Source organism: Dermacentor silvarum, chromosome 4 (assembly GCF_013339745.2).
Source record: "Dermacentor silvarum isolate Dsil-2018 chromosome 4, BIME_Dsil_1.4, whole genome shotgun sequence".
NCBI lineage: Eukaryota > Metazoa > Arthropoda > Arachnida > Ixodida > Ixodidae > Dermacentor > Dermacentor silvarum.
The window spans coordinates 75,762,708-75,785,971 of NC_051157.2; the positions used below are offsets into that span (position 1 = coordinate 75,762,708).

At 42.3% G+C, this 23,264-nt stretch overlaps 1 protein-coding gene across 9 annotated transcripts in view; it reads right to left on the reverse strand.

Moving 5' to 3' along the window:
* The window catches only part of LOC119450264 (choline/ethanolamine kinase), a 128,318-nt gene that overhangs the window by 12,808 nt on the left and 92,246 nt on the right, over positions 1 to 23,264 (reverse strand). For all 9 annotated transcript variants that reach the window (XM_037713669.2, XM_037713672.2, XM_049665752.1 and 6 more), the window contains 2 exons: positions 13,915 to 14,140; positions 2,797 to 2,930 (listed from right to left, as the gene is read on the reverse strand). In XM_037713669.2, coding sequence (XP_037569597.1) covers positions 2,797 to 2,930; positions 13,915 to 14,140 — 360 coding nt within the window. The remainder of the gene's footprint in view (positions 1 to 2,796; positions 2,931 to 13,914; positions 14,141 to 23,264) is intronic.

Consider the following 23,264-nt stretch of genomic DNA (forward strand, 5'->3'; position numbering starts at 1 on the left):
CAAGTACCAGTGAGTGTTTGTTTCTTTCTATACACACCAACAGAGCAGAGTGGCGGCTGCAGTGCTGGTGATCCCAAAGCCCTTATATTTACTTTTTAAAGCAATAGCTTTCTTTAGCTACTTTCCTGAGCTTTTGTGGTTAGTGAATAGCAGACTAGTACCCCAGTTAGATGGACATATTTAGTGACACTTTCAGTACTTTCAATGATACTTTCAGTGTGTCAATTGGTAGATCAGCTGGCACATTATATATTTATCTTATGCATTAATTGCAAAATAACATTAACATGATTAATCATGTTAATGGCACCGTTGTGTCCGATACTCAAATGACACACTGTATGTTTGGAAGTGCTGAAAATGGCGAAGCGTCGATGTGTAAGAAAAAAGACTGCTTTTGCTGGCTAAGAAAGAATGACAGTTTCCATAAGCAGGGACGCTGTAACATTTAAAATCTCAAAAGCATGTTTTCAGAATTCGTTTTTCGACCCATCATAGAGCACTTTTTTATTTTTGAAGCACTGCTTTCAAAGCTACACACTTTGAAGCCGCGAAATGATTTTGACTAATGCACTCGCGTGCAGGTGGATTCTACAGCAAGTGTCGCTAAACCTTTTTATGTGACAACCTGCAAATGACACTAACGGTCAAGTGCACTCAAAGTGACACTGGATTTGCCCGTCTGAGAGAGGCATAACATGGCAGCGGGTAACAAGATTGAGGAGGAGAGTAAAGATTGAAAAACGAAGCTTAAGCACAAAGAAGAGAGGGAGGTGTGTAATTAGTTGGCGCAGGCGATGATGCCGCACACAATGGAGGAGATAAGGAGGGCGAGTGCCAGCATGCAACCTCTCCACATGAGAAGCACAGCATGAGGTATGCAGGAGAGTAACTGGAAAACTATCATTAACTTTGAATATCATCGTGTATGGCTTCTGTCAGAATTCTTTATTTGTATACTGCAGGCTTAGGAGCATAAGCAGGATAGGCAAAGTACAATAACAAAACACTGAACAGGAGAATAGAATTGCTTGTCTAACATAAGACCCAAAAAAACTGTACAAGATAGCAACAAAAGTTGCAATGAAACACCGCAGACACAAGTCAGGTAATTGTACACAGTGAGGATATGCAAAAAAGCTTGGCATTCCAATCTTGAAAAAAGAAGGAATCCAATTTTCTTTTTACCCCAGTGACTTTTAGTTAATTATGTTCAAGTCCAAAATAAATCATAGCTCTATAGTGACAATTGCAATAAAATGTTGGTTTAGGCCAAGCCGGTGTCTGGTTTCTGCAACATATACTCCGGGTTTATGTGTCACCCATTCATGTGCTTTCCACACAACGAGTCGAAGTATGCTACTAAGGCAGTAGCATCTATTTTGCCTTAAAGGGATCCTGAACCACCCCTTGAGCTTGGTAAAAGAACACAGTCTGCAGATAGCATACGCTGCTGTGAACATCTCGACCAAACTTTGCAGTCGTGCGCAGCGCAAGGAGCTCCCAAGCGAAGTCACCTTTTTCTCAAACGCTCTCTTTTCAACAAAAGCCTACTTCTCTTTTCTGGATGCTTTATTTTGTAATATAGCAGATTTCCATATGCGGCTGCTATTGGCCAACAGCTGACATCAATCAAGAAGGGTGTTTGGATCAGTGCACTTCTTTTAACTGTTACTGTGTATATATTTATTGACGCAGTTTAATTAACAGGCTGAAGTAAGTGAAAATCTGCTTTTGAATTTCGATAAGAATTACGTACTTCCGGAGAAAGCCAACTATCGTCCACTCACGCTTGGCCACGGCCACCCATATAGGAACTAAAACTGTGGTTACCCTGCTTATTGGCATCGTAGCCATCAGGTCTCACTAATTTAGACTAGTTTTGAACACTCAACTAGCCTCGAATCATGCAAAACTTAAGGTGGGACCACACGCACACTTGCCAGCGCGCGCTCATTCCTGGCTGCTCCTGGTTAGACACCATGGCAGACTTCGCTTTGTATTGAGCAACTGATAGTGCCTCAAAATGCACAAGATGGATGTGGCTACTATCCGTCGGTCAAACTGATGTAGGACAAAGTCAGTCCTCACCACGTAGCACGTAGCACGGCCAGGCTGGAGCATATGAGCGCGAGCACGTACTCAGGCCTTTTATGCATAAAGCGAACGCTGCGCATACGCACTACAGTTGCACGTAGCTGCGATCTGCTACGTAGATACCGCGGCCACCACTGGGTGCCGCACGAGTTCGCTGACTGAGCTCATTGCAGCTCGCTGAGGACAACCGTATCTGGCGCGTCGTAGGCACCAAAATCGAAAGTAGTGGCGTCTACATGAACAACCAAAATCAAATTTGAGCTGTACACCACGGTTACGTTGAGTAGGCGGAGCATTGTGGGCACGCCCTGCTCCACCGTAGCCTTTGCAGTGCAAGTCACTGAAGAAGGAGCAGAAGCACTATGTAGGGGACGTTTGATTGCCAATAACTCCGATTCTGCTGAACACATTGAAGTACTTTTTTGTGGTAAAGTATTTCTGAAATAGTCTATTTTAACTTCAAATGCATTTCTCGCCTTCAATAAAACGTGATTCAGGGCCCCTTTAAAGGTGGCACACTTATCTGTTGCCATCAACATCTGTCACGAGTCACATAGCCACTTTTTGTACCATTCTAATGTTCCAACCAAACAACTAAACGCAAGAGGAAGCAGCAAGGACAATAGATGATGATCCATATTTTCTTTTTTTGGCACAAGAGCCAAGGAAGGCCAAAAAGAGCCAAAGCGAGGTCAATACCTGTTCATGTTGTTGAAAAGCCAGGTGGGCTCCTTGACCAAGGGGGCTTGCAGTACATGGACCCTTGCCAACTTTTTTGCGATAAGCAGTGATATTTCCGGGTCCTTCAACTGCTGGAGCGTCAATGCCCGTGCCTGGAAACACCAAGGACCTCTTGTTGAAAAACTGACAATGCCAGCAACTCTTGGTGAAAGCTTTAGAACATTCAAACTGCCACATAGAGTCTTGGTCTCTGTCTTCAAAGCAGACACATTCACAAAGGAACCACAGAAGAATGCTATGGTTACATTATTATACACAGCAGCACCATATGAACACAATGTCCAAAGGAAAAGCTCTAAGTCAGCATCCTGATGAAGCACCTTAAAAGGGATATTTCCCACAGCATGTTTTGGGGGCACATTTTTCACAGTGCAAACCAAGACACTATCATGCTGGTTTCTAGCTGGGGACATTAGATGTGAAAGGTTGAGAGGTTAAAATAGCTTCATTGTATATGTAGGCTGTAATGCGAGAAAACAAGAAAGCTATTAGCAGAATTTGTTTAGTCTCAAACTTGCTTTCCGAAAATTTTAGAAGGAGGATACACGACTACCTGCAATCTGCATTCAATAAGTGCAAACACTGCCACCAAACCTAATTTGCAACTGTGTCCAACAATCCTTCCGGTAACTTTCTACAAATGGAAGCAATCGCAAGGTAAGACGGCCTGACGCACCACTAGCGACTACATTTTAAGTAAATACCTGGTTCTTTCATCGCATCTGTGCCTTTGATCTTAGGTACAAGTACAGCCAGGGTGTCAACTATATGCTTCACGTTGCTCTTACAGTTCCTATAAACACCTAAATGTCTTGTCAAACACCACCTTTTTAATGAAAAGAGTGAAAGCATGTTATATAGTCTCACTTTTCAAGGCAATCTTGACTTTTTGGTTTACACTAGCTGTTACAACCTGGCAACACTGACCGCTTGTAACGATCTCGTCATGCGATTAGCCAGCTGGTAATCTTCCAAGTATTGTTTACGGCTTTCACACCAAACTACGGAGAAGCTAAATTCTGCCCCCTCATACTACAAGGATGCAAACCACACTAAGACAATCCGTGATTAAAAGCGGCTTCTGACAAGAAACACCTATCAGAAATCCCCTTTTGTAGGCACATTTATGACACATGATCTAACACACGAAGGACAGGGGGCAATCTTTCACGTGTGGATCATAGTTTCAAGTATTATGTCTCACATTCATTAACAATCTTGAATCATCTCCGTAGTCGCATAAAAGTATGACATTCGCTTTATTTCTCTGCCCATGTTCACTAGAACGAGTCGTGCGCGCTGGCTAGAATGTAGAATACTCACGCTGAGCAAAAATGTTTTTTAGGCTGGTGCTGGCAGCATCAACCATTCGAGAGCAACGGAAGACATCATTTGGCATTTGACACCGAGCACACATGCAACTTGGTCTGTAGGATACAAAAAGCCACAAAACGTTTTCACCGATATGTATCCTATCTGGACCGCCCGAGACTTAAATTAGGGTTCAGCACAAAGAGAAATGAAGCTGATGGCTCGCACTCTCAAATCTTAACCTGTAAGGCCACATAGCACACACAATGTTGTGACAGTCGGAGCACTGACTTTATGCACATGTGCATGCAGGATAGAATGTCAGCGATGCACAAGTGCTAAATCTCGCAAGAAAATCGATGATAAGATCTTTCAATGTTATAATGACTGAAGTATCATAAGCGGAGAATATAAGTGGTCGCAATTTTCCGTAGTCTGAACATATTTTGCAAAATGTAAAAGAATGTTCATATACATGGCAATACTATTAAATTTTTCTTTAATCAGGCCATCTGCTTATCAATTCAAAGAAATAACATTTCCTAGCTTTGTGATGAAAGGTTGCAAATTAAGTTTTTGTAGTCAAGTCTGTTCAGAAAGTTAAGAAAATACTTTATTAGTGTTGCTGAAATTTTTATTACTTCTTCAGATGCAGTGAATTCCCTAGAAAGCACAGCCTAAAGCTTTAATCTTAAGATAATGTCTCTCTACCCTACACTAATGTTTATGCTATAAAGCAACTGCTGGCACAAGACTGCTCGCCAAATTTCTGAACAGCTTTCCACCATGGATCACGGCCATTCTATTATTTTCTCAGTTACATCTTAACTCCCTCTGCAAATTACAAGACGGGTGGTGTTTGAGTTGAAAAGCGAACAGGAACATGCTAAAGAAGGACACCAAATTAATTTTGACCAGCTGGGGTTGCTTAACATAAACCAGACTGCCAGTACAGCCAACCGCAAAATCTTTTTGAGCATGAAATGAGCAGCTTTCTTATTCAGTTTTGGATGCATAGCTACAATGTGACAGTCACATACAGAAGAGAACACTTTGGGTTTCAATACTGGGTACTTTAGGTTCCACTTTGATAATTTTTTTTTTTTAATCTCATGCTCCGTAAACTGTCCTGGTCAGTGGTGTACGAGCGTTTTTGCATTCTGGCCCCACTAAAATGTGGCCATTATGAACATAATCCCTATAATAAAAAAAGACTGTCTTTTTCTAATGAACAGTCCACCATAATTTGTGTTGTCACACTTGGTGGTGCTACATGTGATGTTCTAAGTGAGCAGTTTAACTATGAAATGCAGATTGCCTGCCAACTTTTCCACTCTCTTTTTGTAACCTACGCTTGCTCGAAATACACAATTGAACATCGTCTCTCAAGTTTCAAGCTATTCAGTGGGATGATATATTAATTGCCTGCATTGCCTCAGCCGACTTCCTTCTCACATTACAAAAAGCACTCTGCCAGTTTTATTGCCACAGATATACAAAGGACATCCATTAAATATCCACATTTATGTTCCTACAAGCCAAAGCAGAAAGTCAGTTTTGTTAAATATTGTAAACTAAACAACAAATGCCTGCTGCGTGGTGCCAGATGTGTTTCGCTATATTTGTGTTCAGTGCTCTCCGAAACAGTGTCAGGATTGTCAACTACAGGGAAGAACAATGTGTTGTGATCAAATTTTTAGTGGCAGAAGGTTCAAAGATCCACTAAAACAAATCAGCGACTGTCATGTGTGTTTGAAAAACAGCCTGTAGTGCATTCACCCATGTCCAACCCAAGTAAACTCCTTCAGTGCAATCATTACGCTATCCCAGACAAACTCCACAGGGGCTGTCAGACATGAACGAAATTAAGGTTATCACTGTGGCACTTCTGGACCACAGAAGAAGGATACCAAGGCCACTCACATGAAGTGTATGCAATTGGTCATTCTGTAACGCAGTGAGCAGACTGTCAATTAGGTGTTGCAATGGCCCCACTTTAACTGCACTGCTGCATTCATCCTATTCTCTTGACCATTTACTGCATGATATCTGATCGTTATGCTACAGTAAATGAAAATTTTGTTAAGCCATAGTTTCAAACCATTCAAACTACATATTCCCAAATGATTCAAAGACAATGTAAGAGAATCCTATCTACATAAATCGAAATGCTTGCAGATAAATAGGAAATGTGTGTAGTAATAAAAAAGAAATATGCCAATGAATACCACAGGTAATGTAAACATCCTTCATAGTTTCCTAGAAATTGAATTACAAGAACACCTCATAGTTTGCAGATGAATTTGGCTGCACTGTAAGCAGCACAATAGATATCTGGCAAAATTTATAAAACCAGTTTTTATTTTTTTTACCAATTTGGTGCCTTAAATACAGAGGCACCGATTTGTGGCACCTAAAATCCCAAGCTTCTAGTGCCTAAGGATATGGCATGCACACAACATACTGGCACATGCAATCCTCATTAGGCGTAATTCATTTTAAGGACATCTGAACAGTACCTAGCAAAAGTAAAATTAGCATCTACTGACAAAGCTAGAATATGCCAGAACCTATGCTACAGCTCTCTACAGAGTTCTCATGATAATTAACAAGAATATAATATAAAAGTGCCAGATTACGTTAGTGACAATCAGCTGCAACCTTCTGAAAATGTGTATGGCCCAAGTGATTACCTGCCCCTTTAGAATCTTTAGTTTTCCACAAGAAAAGGGAAGGGGTGGTGCTTAAGTTTTTTTAAACAAAGAGTTCACAGAGTGATGATGATGATAATCTGTAGTCTTTAATGGCGCAAGGGCCAGTCTGGCCGAAGAGCGCCAAGCAAGTGGACACGAGTTGTCAATGGCTGTATAGAGGCCTAAAAATGTTTGCTTTAAAGTGTGCAATATACGTATTATATATACATAAAAAAATTTGGAAGACGCTTAAGCTTTGCCTTTAATAGTAGAACGCGATAGCGTTATCGGGACCCGTTTGCATCGCATCGTTCGCATACGGCAAGTAGGCTTCATTTACAGCAACCCTGAACGTGAGGAAAGCCAGTTTATAAAGACCAAGCTTACACTGATCGCCTTAAAGTCGGCTTCGCTTTTAAACTCAAATTCATTGCTCGAAAGACTTTTTCCAGGGGCAATATAAGTGGTCTTATATTACAATGTGAAGGCCATAGCACCTTTTTTAAAATTATTTTATTAATTGTTTGCTATTGCCCGAACGCGAGCAGGTCTGGTAGAAATGCTGGAAAAGGGGTTTGTGTTTGAGTTTCCTCGTAGCAGAATTAGGTTTTCTTGTACATTCAAATTACAATCCGATGCCGATTGGTAAACAATCCGACGGCGAATCCGACGCCGAATGGTAAAGTTGTACTTTACCATTTTTCTGACGGATTTCACTGTAAGAAATTCAATTTTTGTTCACCAAAACCTTGCACCACGTGGAGAGCCTGCACGGTCGATGTGGTTGGATGATTTTCTCCGCCACCCGTGGTCATATGCCGGTTGCCGACGCCGGATTTTCTGCGACACGGGGCCCTAAACACTATCGCGTTAAAATTATGACAATGACTTGCGAGTTCACAGAATGGAGCACAAGCAAAAATAAACAGAAAAAACAAGAAAATTAAGCATAGTAAAGTAGTGAAAGAGAATTTTTAATAAATATAATAAAAAACCAAGGTAAGTTATATGTGTGCAAGTTTTTTGTTCTAGCACGAGTGGGCTGGAGAGTTCAGTGTACTTCATGAAAATGATTACTGTGATAAAAGAGGCATGTGATATCTAGATATGGGCGATAACTCATATAACAGGGTTTATACCCTCTGACACTTATCTCAATAATATCCCAGTGTTGTCTGCAGAAAAGCCTGATGAATGCTGTAACATGATCCACTAATACACAGATACAATTTATGCAAGCAAAATGTGGGGCAGCATTTGTGACACAGATAGTTTTCTTTGCAGATGCACATAAGGTGGCCTTCAAAGTGGAATCAATCAATTTAACACTAAAAGTAAGTGTTCTAAAAAGTTAAATGAAAACAATAACATTGTTACATGATAACGGGCAGTATAAACGATGAGGACAGAGGAAGAAAGAATTAAAGTGGGATGAGAGCTGAATTTCAGCAAACTTTACTGACACAAAACGCTTGGTTAAATAAAAATACAAATGTTTACATTTAACCAAGCATTCTTCATATACAAAGTATTACTAAAGCTTAGTTGAAGTTCAGCGCTCATCCCATTTGAATTCTCGTTTGTTCTGTCCTCGTGGCTTGCTCTGCCCATTATCATTAACCATCACCAACCCGTGCAATTTTAAAAAATCTTTTGAACACCACTGTGCCATCATGCATCCAACAGTAATGTTGTCACACATAATACTTCTCTTAGTTGACCAGCTTTCGACAACTGTTAACAAACAATAATTTTATAGAAGTACTGATGCAAAACTTTTTTTTCTGTCATGTTTTCTTTAAAGGTAAGTGTTAAATCAGTAATTATGCAATGAAGTCTCAATTACTCAATGCATAGCAAATAATTACATAACCTTTTAAGGTGACCAGTTTAAAACATGCACCAAGTGCAGCATGCCTTTGGACATAAAGCTGGCGGTCATGTACATAACAGATACTTGACACTAGTCTCGCATAAACACACACTAATGAGGACCGTTCTGCTGCAAGCTGAGTTCGTTAAGCACTCACTGGGACCAAGAGGGAAGGAAAGGTGAAAGGAAGAATGCCCCTGCAATTCAAGAGAAGCGACAGCAGAAAACGAGGCTTTACCCGTGATGAATGAGCAAAAGCGTCAAGCAAAGAAGGACGGAAAGGCCAATATGGTAGTCCGCAGCCAGCTTTTACAGTTATAAAGATCATTGTGTGACCAATAACTGCTGCACCAAGCTGACCGGTACATGCATGGGTGGTCTGTGATATGGCTGAGCTCTACCATCTGTTTCCGTGAAATATATCGTCCCCATCTCCACGTCCAAAGCCATACTGCACGTAGAATGCGTATAGAACTGTTTTTAGGAAAAGGTGCTGCACTTAATTATTTGTTGCACTCTCAAGGAATTGAGGCTTCACGCCATAATTATGAAGTCAACAGCTATCCAAATTGTGTCAGTATTCTTTTAAAGGTAAGAAGAGAATGAATGTATCTCATTAACTGCCACTGCAAAGCTGTGTACGTATTCACCACTTATATTTACAGAACAATAATACTGAAAGAAAGAAAAAAAAAAGATTTGCCAATTGCACCATCCTACAGCTTTTGCACAAGTGGAAAAACAGCAAGAGTGACTGACAGCATGCACATACATGCCAGACACTAGTGAAAACATTACTCCAGAGGTAGGCCGGTACCCCGACACTTCTCGCCATTCTTCTCTCACGGCCAGCTGCGACCAATCCTGTAAAGTTATTCAGGACCGCACTCTGACTTTGATCCTCACGAGGGCTCTCTGCCAGTTCCATGCAGCGATTAGTACAGGCAGTGGAAGCAAATGGGCTGGTTCAGTTATGCTGAAAAGTGTAGAGACATCGACTGCACCTACTTACCCTGCAGCGCATTAAATTTACGCACCTCCCAACCACAGTATTTTTCGGAGTACGAGATCCAAGAAAAACAATTTAATTGCAGCCATCGCATCTGCTCTCAAATCAGAAGGTGCAGTGGATGCTACTCTGCAAATGGTGCCAAATTCATCAAATAATGTAAAAAAAGTTAAATAGTTATAAGAACAAGGCTGCCCTAAAAGAGATACTGACAGCAAACATTAAATCAACATAGTACGTTTGATTACCCTTCTACCTTGGAAAGTTTGTTTTATAGTCTAACTGATTGTCTTTGCTGCCAGTTGCGCTCCTTCATAGCGGGGCATACTGCCATAGATGGTGCAACACATTCTACATATCGAATGTTTCAAATATCTGACCACCACTCTGAGTTGTAATCATTTCGTTATTAAACTGTTTTTTTTTCTTTATCAAGACTCAATGTCTCCTGCCCAGCCCAAGCCTCACAATAGAAAAGGATGACATAGTTGCACGGAAACATGACTGAAGGGACTGCGCACTTCAATATTCAAATTCACAATACAAAAATCTTGCAGCTAGTATCTCATGCGCAGCTTCATCGGCATTCTCAGCAGTCTAGCTCTGCTAATGCTACAACTACCTGGTTTGAGTCAAAAGCTCACACACATGGGCACCCAGCTAGGAAAATCCAACTTTTTCATCCAGACTGCATTCACTTTTATTGAAATGCAACAAAAATTTTCTTCTCATTAGCATTTGAGTGTAATGTATCACTTGTAAACAGGGTATGTTAAGTTTTTCTCTGTGGTGGCACCAATGCTGGCCTATCCCATTAAGGCTGTAGCTTCTACACAGATTACGAGATTGGTAGGTACAAACACAGGCACTTCAACCACACAAGCCTACCAACTAGTAGTGCCTAACGACTAGGCAATTAGGCACACTGCTAAGCTACCACACAGCAAACTATTACATGTTCTGCATACGTTGTTCAACACTGCCCAATCATTGATGTCACAGAACAAGCAGCGTAAGACCCCTGGTGACCAGTGCATCAACACTGCAACACAACCGACACATTCGCTTCTACCATTTTGGCCAGTACGCCACTGATAGCTGCTGGAGGATAGATTTCGTGGGGATCCAAGTGAGAGCACAAGCCCTGTACGCAACCAAGTTGCACTCACACACCGTGCCACATGTAAACACAAAGGGAGTTAGTTAACACTGCAAATGTGCATGCAATTATGGTTAAGGTTAATAAATATATAGCAACTGTAGTAAATGACAACCTAAGAACACCGTGGAAATACACCACTATCCAACTTGTACAGTATCTTTATAGATATGCACCAGCCAATTATGTTTGCTCATTTCTGTGAACAGGACAGAGGCAAACTTCTTTGAATATCAGTGTCCATCAAAAATGATATATTGGTGCGCAGAGGCACAGAAGGTGGGCGCAGTATGCTTTTTAGGGCAGTGCTCGTACTGAATTATTACATTTTCACCAAGCTATGATATAGTCTAACATCTAATGGTAAAGCAAAATCTTCACAAAGAGTCAGGTGCTTGGTTCTGGTTCTTGCAACAGCAAGAACCAGAACCAGAAACTTTCAGAAGTTTGCTGGGAGCTAAAATTTACATGTTGAAAAAAAAAAAAAAAAAAACGAAGCGAACGCTAATTGTCATAAATACATATTGTGGCTTGAACATGATCCACTGGATGATTGACAAGTGCAAAAGTAGACTAAATTGTCAATTACAATATTTTTTGAACTTTTTGGTGTTCGGTGTTGCAAGAACACCGTTCTGACCTCTATGATGTGAACAAATGTGTTCTTGTAGCTTTGCATGCAAAAAGTAAATCACAAGTCGGTTGAATGTATAACATTAAGGGCGGTTACACTATGAAAAAAGTGTTGATTTAATGGTTTGTGAATTTCATGACTGCACTGTTGATTCTGCCATTTGAAATATTTTGAATGTTTACCCTACTTTATGTTAAGCCAAAATGAAAGTTCTGTTTATGCTGCTCAATAATTTTAAATACAATAACTGCTTTATTGTCCAATGCAATGAAACTGAGCTCATCGATAAAGTTTCGTATATGTACATAATCATAATGATTAACAATCATTACTCATCAGTTATTGTAGAAATTAGCATTCAGCAGGTTCATTAAATTCGAGGTCACTCAATACTCAGAAATGAAATTTAATACTTTCAGTCTCTTACCACTGAGTACAAAGAAGACAGTGTTGCAAATAATTTTCAGAGTATAATTGTTTCCTGTTTTGCTTTATGGAGAAGTTTACAGGTGCTTTAAATGCAGCCACAAAGTGCTGGCAAAAAGCCTAATGTTTACATGCTTCAATTTCCAACTTAAACACCTACTTGCAACATTGTGTTAAATATTTAGCATCTCCACATTACTTTCAGAAGTTTGCTGGGAGCTAAAATTTACACGTTGAAAAAAAGTGGTCGCAGTTTCACCTGAAAGGCGAAGCATCAATTGCGATAGCAAACTTGTAGAGAGCTATACGGAGTAATAATATTAGCTTTATCAGCTGTATAAACTTGGACATGCAGCAGCATGGGTAACACGCAGAACTGTTGCCGACGCCATCGGCGTTTTGCCTGCGTTCGCTCAAAATGCGTGCGGCGTTGGTGACTGTTGCCGGAGCCTGTGATATAAAAAGGCACTTGGTGCCGCAGCTAAACGTCGCCTCCCCTCCCTCCCCCTCCCCCACGGCTTCTCGCGCGTCGGAAGAATGTGCGTTTGCTCAACATTTATGGTGATTGTAAAGGAGAAAAGAGACGCCTACTTCTGCAGCCCTTAAGCGAGCACGGCGCAGAACGCACGTTTGTTCTCCGCCGTGCGTTCACTCCCCGTGAAAGACGCGCCCTTTCACTCGCACATACAGCGTTCGGCGCGCGGCGACGATTTCTTCTCCAAATGACGTCATACGGAACCTCACGGCGACGGCGACGGCGACGGCGACGGCTACGGCGACGGCAGAAATCTGCTTTTGAGTGTCCATATAATTGCTATCGCAATAAAAAAAAAAAAACACGAAGCGAACGCTAATTGTCATAAATACATATTGTGGCTTGAACATGATCCACTGGATGATCGACAAGTGCAAAAGTAGACTAAATTGTCAATAACAATATCTTTTTAACTTTTTGGCTCCAAGGGCTTGTGCCATCTGCTGTTATCCAGAATATTTCTCTCGCAGCTGGCTGGTGGACTCGTCCGGCTAAAACATGGACCGCCCATATTCAATGAGGTTGCCAAAAGCCAGGGTGACCCAGATCAGCTTATTAAAGCAAACTTCGGCTTGTAATATTCACTGAGCTCTTGAAATTCTTCAGCTGCTTGTCACAGCTCTTTGCATTTTGTTGGTGTTCACACCATTCTTGTCCAAAAAATAAATAATTTCATGCATATTTCTGCCTTCACAAGTACTACAAGTCTTTTTCAAATCGTACAATTTTTGGGTAGCCTACAGTGGTATATTCGCTCATTTATGCAACTTCCAGTGCAAACTTGTAAACTGAAAGAGCGGCCTAAAAGCTATCACCGTACCTGCTTTCCCACAACGTGGCACCCTAATCAATAATGGTCACTAGCATTTTTTGAAGTATTTTTACCTCAATGCTTATAACAAATTCAGCCATTTCCCAGAATATGTATGGAAATATATACTGTTACAAAGTGTAAATATAACTCCAACAAGGTGGACTCCTAAAACAGACTCTTTGGAAAAAGAATTTTGCTTGTTCTGAAGCTATCACAGCAAACAGTTGTCTTTGGTGCACCATGTGCCGACAATGTCCTCTTCTTGCCTGTGAGAAACATCTTAGCCCCTAAGCACTTTATTTTCTAGTGTTACACAGCTATTGTCTCTTGCCATACATCACCACAATGCATGAGCCAGTCCTAAATAAACAACAAAGCGAGTGAAGTTAAGCAACACTGGTAGCTGGTTGGTGTATGTAATCTGTAGGTGCTGAACAGCAACAAATTTTCACAAAGATTCTTACTTTTTTTTTATCTGCACCTATAATCTGGGTTTTGTTGGAAAGGTGGTTTGGCCCGAATCCACCATCACCTGGTCACCCTGCCAATGGCTGACCAGCTGCTGCACCCAGGGAACAAACACCACAAAGATCAAACAGGAAAAGAAAAAGTGGCAGCTTACAGGAATGTACTCCTCAAGGCGTCCTCCCGGGAAAACCCCGTAGAGCTTGGGCCCCAGGTTTCGCTCTGACAGCAGAGTACAGATGACGCTTTCAGTGACAGTGGTGTCACTGCCCTCGCTGGGAATCTGGCCGTACATGCGCATCAGCACCTGGCTAGGCTCGCCGTACAAGGGCGTGTGCGTCTCAGGCAGAGAGCAGTAGTACAGGAGGTTGCTCAGGCCACCACTGTGAGGGCAAGAGGGGCAGCCAAATGAGTGCCAACAAAAAAAGCAGCTGGCAAAGCGTGGCCTACAACAATATTGTCACAGAGAATGTGGCACACAGCAGCAATTACCACACATGCAAGCCAACAGACTTACCAGAAGGCATCCATACACTGCAGTGCAGTGGCATAGCCAGAAAGTTTTTTTTTTTTTTTTTTTGGGGGGGGGGGGGTCCCCGCTGGCAACCCCCCCCCCACCACTCCTCCCTCTTTTTCACCCCCCTCTCTCTCTCTTTATATATATATATATATATATATATATATATATATATATATATATATATATATATATATATCATTATCATCAGCCTATATTTAGGTCCACTGCAGGACGAAAGCCTCTCCCTGCGATCTCCAATTACCCGTCTTGCGCTAGCTGATTCCAACTTGCGCCTGCGAATTTCCTAACTTCATCACTCCACCTAGTTTTCTGCTGTCCTGGACTGCGCTTCCCTTCTCTTGGTATCCATTCTATAACCCTAATGGTCCACCGGTTATCCATCCTACGCATTACATGGCCTGCCCAGCTCCACTTTTTCCGCATAATGTCAACTAGAATATCGGCTATCTCTGTTTGTTCTCTGATCCACATCGCTCTCTTCCCGTCTCTTAACGTTAGGCCTAACATTCTTTGTTCCATCGCTCTTTGTGCGGTCCTTAACTTGTTCTCGAGCTTCTTTCTTAACCTCCAAGTTTCTGCCCCACATGTTAGCACCGGTAGAATGCAATGATTGTACACTTTTCTTTTCCACGACAGTGGTAAGCTCCCAGTCAAGATTTGGCAATGCCTGCCATATGCAGTCCAACCCAATTTTATTCTTCTATAAATTTCTTTCTCATGATCAGGGTCCCCTGTGAGTAATTGACCTAGGTAACCGTACTCCTTTACAAACTCCAGAGGCTGACTGTCGATCCTGAATTCTTGTTCCCTTGCCAGGCTATTGAACATTATCTTAGCCTTCTGCATATTAATCTTCACCCCGCTCTTACACTTTCTCGATTGAGGTCCTCAATCATTTGTTGTAATTCGTCCCCATTGTTGCTGAATGGGACAATGTCATCTGCAAACCGAAGGTTGCTGAGATATTCGCCGTTGATCCTCACTCCTAAGCCTTCCCAGTCTAAGAGCTTGAATACTTCTTCTAAGCATGCAGTGAATAGCATTGGAGAGATTGTGTCTCCTTGCCTGACCCCTTTCTTGATAGGTAAATTTCTACTTTTCTTGTGGAGAACCAAGGTTGCTGTACAGTCCTTGTAGATATTTGCCAATATATTAACATATGCATTCTGTACTCCTTGGTTGCATAATGCCTTTATGACTGCTGGTATCTCTACTGAATCAAATGCTTTTTCATAATCTATGAAAGCCATATGGAGAGGTTGATTGTACTCTGCAGATTTCTCTATTACCTGATTTATGACATGGATATGATCCATCATAGAATATCCCTTCCTGAAGCCAGCCTGTTCTCTTGGTTGGCTGAAGTGTTGAATACTGAAAGCAAGCTAATAGATCTATAATTCTTCAATTCTTTAACGTCTCCCTTCTTATGGATGAGTATAATGTTGGCGTTCTTCCAGCTTTCTGGTACACTTCAAGTCGTGAGGCATTGCGTATAACAGGCTGCAAGCTTTACAAGTATGATATCTCCTCCACCCTTGATTAAATTGACTGTTTTTCCATCTTCTCCAGTAGCTTTTCCCCTGGTCATGTCTTTCAAGGCCCTTCTAACTTCATCGCTAGTTATAGAAGGGGCCTCTGTATCCTGTTCATCACTACTTTGAATGAAAGTAGCTTGGCTGCTCAGGGTACTGTACAGCTCAGTAAAGAATTCTTCCACTGCTTTTACTATGTCATCGAAATTGCTGATGATATTACCCTGCTTATCTTTCACTGCATACATTTTCAGTGCTGCTACTAGCCCATCCCCTTTCGGAGCAGCTTTTGGAGCAGCCAAAAATGCGTTTTGGAGCAGTAAAATGGACTTTCGGAGCAGGTTTATGAAAGCGATTGCAAACTATTATATGGGGCGTTTACAGTTGACAATGCATGTGAAAGCAGTAAGTGGTCACCTGGTTCATAAATTCAATCCAAACACTAAAAATGACCCCCTCCCTCCCTTTATCGCAGTCCTTAGTGTGGACTGCGACAAAGCTGTGGTTGTCCTAAGATGTGCTAAAAGCCCAGAAGCACTTGGATGGGCCACATGCAGAATTAGGAAACGTTTGGCAACCTTCAGCATGATTTTGCTCCTATAAATGTATTCCCCAAGATGGAGCACTCCTTTGTAAAAAGTTACTGCCAGCGGTACGAAAAGCTTACGTAGTTTTTCCTGTGCTGCGATTTATTTATAACCATCTACAGTCGAAGTCCAATTTTTTGAACTCCCTAGGGGCCGCGAAAACATCCGAAAAATCGGCCAGTCTGAAAAAAAGTGGCGCTTCCTCAGTATCCAGCAGCGAAAGTAGCCGAGTTGACCAAAATCTTGGCCGTATGCCATTCTTACGCCGTGAAATTGCCATGCCAAGAAAAGTAGGGGGGGGGGGGGGGGCGACAAACTGATTGCGAAAAATTGATCGCGGCCACCGCGTCCGCGTCAATGCGTGCGTTATTTTGGAAAAAATCGACCGAGACACCATACACAGCGTCCGAAACTTCAGTCAGCATTTTACATTGGTCATACAGGAGTGCGGGGTCTGTTTCGGCGCCAGCGCGATCACTTGCTGCTGCCTGAAGAGCTAGGTTGTCCCGTTGCCTCAGCAACCCGCATGCGTCAGGGTGGAAGGTATTGAATATAGACAGCAACCCATGAAAGAAACAGCAGTACGATCCCTTGACTCAGTTCACCACGGAACTACTGCAGCCGCTGGTCCACGCAATGACACTTCAGATGGTGCGGTAAAACAGCGCTTGAGGGCATAGTTCCATTTTTGAAGGCCCGAGCAACCCTTTCAGCGCAGAGTGGGCACAGATTTCTCATATTTTGCTGAAATATAGCAGGATGTAGCAGCGGTAGCATCACTGCATTTTGCCTTGTCCTATGCCTAGTTTTCTTTTCACTGATTTCATGCTGCATCCATATTTTACTGCTTCCTCAATCTTTTCCACGTTATAATTTCGGATATCCCTTACTTTCTTCTTGTTGATCAGTTTCAACAGTTCAGCGAATTCTATCTGATCTCTTGGGTTTGACACTTTGATGTTTGCCGTTTCTTTATTTGGTCCTTTGTTGCTTGGGAGAGCTTACCTACTGGTTGCCTAGGTGCCTTACCTCCCACTTCAATTGCTGCTCCCGAGATCATCCTAGTTACGGTTTCATTCATTACCTCTATGTTGTCTTTATCTTCCTGTTCTAAAGCTGCATATTTGTTTGCGAGCACCAGCCTGAATTGGTCTGTTTTTATCCTCACTGCATCTAGGTTGGCCTGTTTCTTTATGACTAACTTTATTCTTGCCCTCTTCAAATTAAGAGAAATCCTAGACCTCACTAGCCTATGGTCACTGCACTTTACCCTACCTAACACTTCTACATCCTGCACTATGCTGGGATCGGCAGAGAGTATGAAATCTATTTCATTCCTTGTTTTTCCATTAGGGCTTTTCCTGGTCCACTTCCTGTTGCTGCGCTTCCTGAAGAAGGTATTCATTATTCGGCGCCTATTCCTTTTTGCAACTTCTACCAACATCTCTCCTCTAGTGTTCCTCGAATCGATGCTGTAGTTGCCAAGTGCTTGCTTGCCAGCCTGCTTTTTCCCTACTTTTGCTAATTCAACATGTTCATAAAACTGTTCTATTTCTTCATCATCGTGACTGGAGGTTGGGGCATAGGCTTGTACAACCTTCATTCTAAACCTCCTATTCAGCTTTATTACGACTGCTATCCTCTTGTTAATGCTGTAGAATTCATCAATGTTGCCCGCTATGTCCTTATGGACTAGAAATCCTACTCCGAATTCTCTCCTATCTGGAAGACCTCTGTAGCAGAGGACGTGGCCGTTAGTCAGCACTGTATAAGCCTCACCAGTTCTCACCTCACTAAGGCTAATAATATCCCAGGCAATACCTGATAATTCTTCAAATAGCCCTGCTAAGCTAGCCTCACTCGATAGGGCGCGCGTGTTGAACGTTGCCAGGTTCAGTTTCCATTGGCGATCTGTCCGGACCCAGAGATTCTCAGCACCCTCTGCCGCGTCGCAGCTCTGACCGCCGCCTTGGTCAGGTGCTCCGCAGCCACTGAGGACTGAGGCCCATGGGTAAATTGTAGGAGTCATATATTATCAAATTATGCTATCATCCTTATGCTATGTCTAAAAATGATGACAATAAAACAATATGAAATTTCGTTTCCGAAGTGATGCACTTATATAATGTCATGTCGATTACTTAGCTGGTACATGACTTGGAAAAACGAACAGCACTAAAACGGGGCCAAACAAAAACAAGACAGAGCACTATCTGTGGCTTCTTGTTTGCAGGCCAGACTTATTGCAGCCCACATCTTGTATTGAGTGGTACGGCTATGTACGAAAGCGGACGGGTACTATTTTGCAAGTCGCCTATCACTCAGTTGCGCTTTCGGTGCTGTGGGCATGCTATATTATTCTAGATTTAAAAATAGAGAAACGAAGCTTTGCGCTAGAACTTCGATAGTATCATATGATGCAAGTTTCACTCACTTTCGGTGACCTTCTGTCAGACTTGTTTGAAGAGATGCTTAGAAGTAACTTGCGATCATGGCATTGTAGTCATCACGCGACGCATATTGTTATTTGATAACACTCGGGAACTGATGAGTCAAACAGTCCGAAGCAGGGCTGCTTCCTGTTTAGAAGCCTTTGTGAAAATTAGGGCATCCGTAGCTCGAGTAAAATTAGGGCCAGTAACTCCGAGAGATTTGAAAGTGTTGTGTCTCCTGATACCTGCCTATTCTGAAAGTTGCCAAGATGTTTAGTTAGGATGGGCACTCTGCAGTAAGCAGCACGTTATGACGGGGTAGGTGAGCCCCAGCTAGGTGACTGGCCACGGCCATCCGGTGACAAGCGATCGGGAAGTGACAAGACACTCTCTCTATTTCCATAATTATCTGCCGATTTCGTTCCCGACATTGTTTCATGTGCATTCCCCCCCCCCCCCCCTCCTCCTCATATCCATCACCCCACTTCCTTTATTAAAATTCTTTTCCGTTAGTCACTGTCGTACTCTTTAACATTCACCGGATTGTTGAACGGGTGGCGGCCCCTAGAATTCCTATATTTGTTTCTGCGTGTACTTCGAGGCCATTCACCTACCTGCCTTCCTACCTGTATGTTGTGGCGGTTTCTTAGCTTCCCTGGCCCAGCACCACCGTCCTTGATATATTTTGCCATGCGCAAATTGGCGTTCTATAGGTCTTTCTTGTCCCGTTTATTGCCCTGTTTTCATCTTAGCAGCGTGTACAAACTAGCCTAAGAGCAAGCTCTTCTCAAGTTTATTAACATAATAAAATCAGAGACAAGAGAAAGAAAAAGAAAAAAAAATAGGGGGGGGGGGTGCTTATTATGCGTTTCCAAGACAAGCAAGTCACAATATTTTCGGAACGCTTTTCTTATGTGCAGCGTGGCCGACCATTCAGGCAAGTACTCGAAATGAGAACCTCTTCAACGACACGAAGGCCTGGTGGGAAGAAACGATGCCCCGAAGTTTTATGCACATGCTCGTCCCATCTTTATTTGTGTGTGGAATTTTTAGCGCTGGTCCCTCCTCAGCAGTTATGGTTAACACGATCCGGAATGAGATAGAGGCTGCAATGTTCAGTGCTGGGGGAGGGTATTGCCCACATGACCAGTCGACCCCCCCCCTCCGGACCTCCACTAGCCCTCGCCTTGCAACATTCAAGCTTTCCCTTTCATTCATGTTGCTCTTTCGGAGCCCACTTCTTGAAACTTTCTGTTCCGCGGGAAACGAGGAAGGGGGGGGGGGGGGGTTCGTCAGAAAATTTCGGGGACGGTTTCGACCCCCCCCCCCCCCGCCCTGCTACGCCAATGCCGCAGTGTTGTTTCTTGTGGTTGTATTCAGTTGCAGAGGCAAAAAACGGTAGCTATAAAAAGGCCAGCAAAAATTTCAGCTCAAAAACTAATGAAATGGACAGTGACAGCATATAGCACTATTTACAAGTACTGCATAAAACTCTGAATTATTCCTCCTCATGGTTTACTTGGCTGTTCCTTCCAGTGTTGTGCCTGTTGCTTTCTGCATGTCACTATAACTTTTACACTTTGGAATGAAATAATTTTGAGCGCTTCATTATGAGTTTTAACACAAATAGTTTTGCTTTTGCTTTTATTTGCATCCTGTTGAAGACAAAAATGATTTGAAAGGAATTTATCGCATAGTAACCAAGTTATTGGTGGAATCGTGTTTTGTTCCACGGTGTTTTGTTAATTGTTGGGAATACAATGTCAAAAAAAAAAAAGAAGAGCTTTGAGGTGCTTCTTGCATATTTTGCTTATCTTATAATAGCATGTGCAACTCCCATGCTTATTGGCATAATATCTTGGAGAATTTGAATATGAGGGAGCACTAGAATGTGACCAACACTGTCAAACAGTACTAAAACTTCTAAAAATCCTTCTGCTTTTATTTATAAGAGAATTCACATTCTGATGATGAAGCCCAGCAGTTGCAAGTTCAGGTCATGGCTGTAACAGCTGCGTATTATACAAATTTCTTTTCAAGATTCTCCGTCTTGAACAAATTTTAGTAATTTTCTAGCTTTCACTCTAGTATATTTATCACTTCAAGGTTAAAGGTCCAATTTGAATGCATATTTATTGTATCTTGTATAGTTCATTTGGGGGCTTAAAGAGGGGTTTATTACATGGGAAAGCTGTTCTACCACATGTAAGAACAGTTGACAGAGTGTAGCCCAATACACACGAAAGTGATTTACTTGTATCACTTTAAATCCTGGATTCATGCCACACAAGGTATCACACAAAATTGACAAGTCACTGCAAGAGCTGAAATGTGTGCACTGATGATGCAGCATAGTGTGGTAGTGGCAACTTCAAATCCTGTCTTTAATTAAAAGCTTTGTACCATGGGAGCTCATAGCATTCAAAGCTAATTCAACCAGCCTACCCCCCCCCCCCCCCCCCCCCAGCTATAGCTAGTTACAAATTCAAATTGGCCTTCACACGACCAGATTCGTCCAAGAAGAAGCACAGTGATGATTAATGTTGACGTCCACACATACTAGGGCCTGCAACATTGTGCCTGCTTCCACACTCTTTGACAGAAAGTCACAAAGGTGATGGATAAAGTGAGGGAAAAAAAAGCATTATCCTCGGTTAATGTAGTACAATGAGGCACTGTGAAAATACAAGAGGCATGAAAAGAATCAAGAAAACTAACATAAGCTTGAAGTCGACCAGCAGTAGGCCTCACTAACAACGAAATGCACCACTAAATCCTCTTGCCAAACAGCAACTACAAGCGCTAATTAATTGCGACCTTAATCCCTTGCCACCAGCAATAACAAGAGGATGATTCATTTCATATTTACCCGAGTCTGCCCAAATATGCCAAAATATTGAATGCTATACTTTTTCTAATAAAGTAATAAAAAGTAACATTCTAATGACCAAGGGAAACCAACCTACACACAAGGAGAAAGCAATTCTCAGGAGAACAGGCCAACCACAAATATGACACTGCACGTTTCTTTTGCCAGCTACCGTTGCACTCTAAACTCTAGCAACAGATATCAATGGCGCTACACCCAACACCCCACTAAGACGCAACTCCAGCATCACAAGACCCTGAATCAAGTGCAATGAGCAAAGATAAACTGCCTACAATAGGAGTGACCTAGATAAAAGCCTCCACACAAGCTCTTCAGGCTACAAAATGATAAGTTGTTCAAGTCAGTGGCGAAAGCAAAGTTCACCAAGATGATACCGCAAATACAAGATAAGTGAACAAGTGGAAGATAGCAGAGCACATCAAAAGAAACATCGTAGAGATTAGTAAAAGCCAGGTAGAAGAGATGCGGAAGGCTGCTGTCAATAGGTTGCAGTGGCATAACAATGTATGTACGGTGAAGAGCCAGCTTCACAAACACTCCCACGAACAACACACTCATGCCACAGAAGCTAAAGCAATGTCACACTTCGTGACAAGTGACGTCGCCTAATTGCTGTGCTTTAACACACCGAACCCCCACTGGCTCGGGAGTACCGAGTCTCTGAAACAATGCACACTATATGCATGCTGTACCTGCCTGTTGACATTACAAGCTCCCTTTCCAGGTGACACATCTACAATTGTAGACACAAAGTATACACATCAAATCTGCAAACAGCGATGAAACTAATCGTATATGCTGTTCACATCTGACGACACTTGTGGTTAGGCCTGGCGTGTGTATGCATCGGTATGCGCTTAAAGCAGAAGAAAAAAAGTATGGAAAGATGCACTTATGTGTTGTTTATGACAACAAAGTAGCTGGTTATGCACAGCCCTCATTTATTATTTTTACCATATATTTTTTTCCCAGTAATGCTCTACGTGAGGCAAGTTTCTGAAATGCATTGGCATTTTCTACATGTACATAGCACACAGGAACAGGCAATTCTATATGCCTGTACTTTAGTTACTTTTCTCGTTCATGGAAGGCTGGACAGTTGTAGACAGACAAACAGAGCATGAAAAACCGAGCATCATTCTTTTTTTCTTTGCTCTACTGATGTTAACTTTTACTGATCCTGAAGCTGCAGGAAATGCATTAAGTCTCTAAACTGACGTCATGAGCCGGACGGCAAGTGACCCCGCCGACAGAGAACATGGCAGCCCGCGATTCAAACTGGGCCGCGTCGCGTCAGCGGATTCTTTCTTTAGTGGCAGAGGCAAACGGCTGCCTCCGCTTCGGTCATCTGGACGGGGCCTCTCCTACCTTTTTAAGCTGTACCCGACTAAAGTCTATAACGTTTCTTTCATGAACAAGTCAAACGTCAGTTTTACCAGATCGCTCAAGTCTAGTCAAAACACCCCTAACATTGCAAAACAACCATTATACCACTCATTAAAAGGGTAACACACAAAGCTGG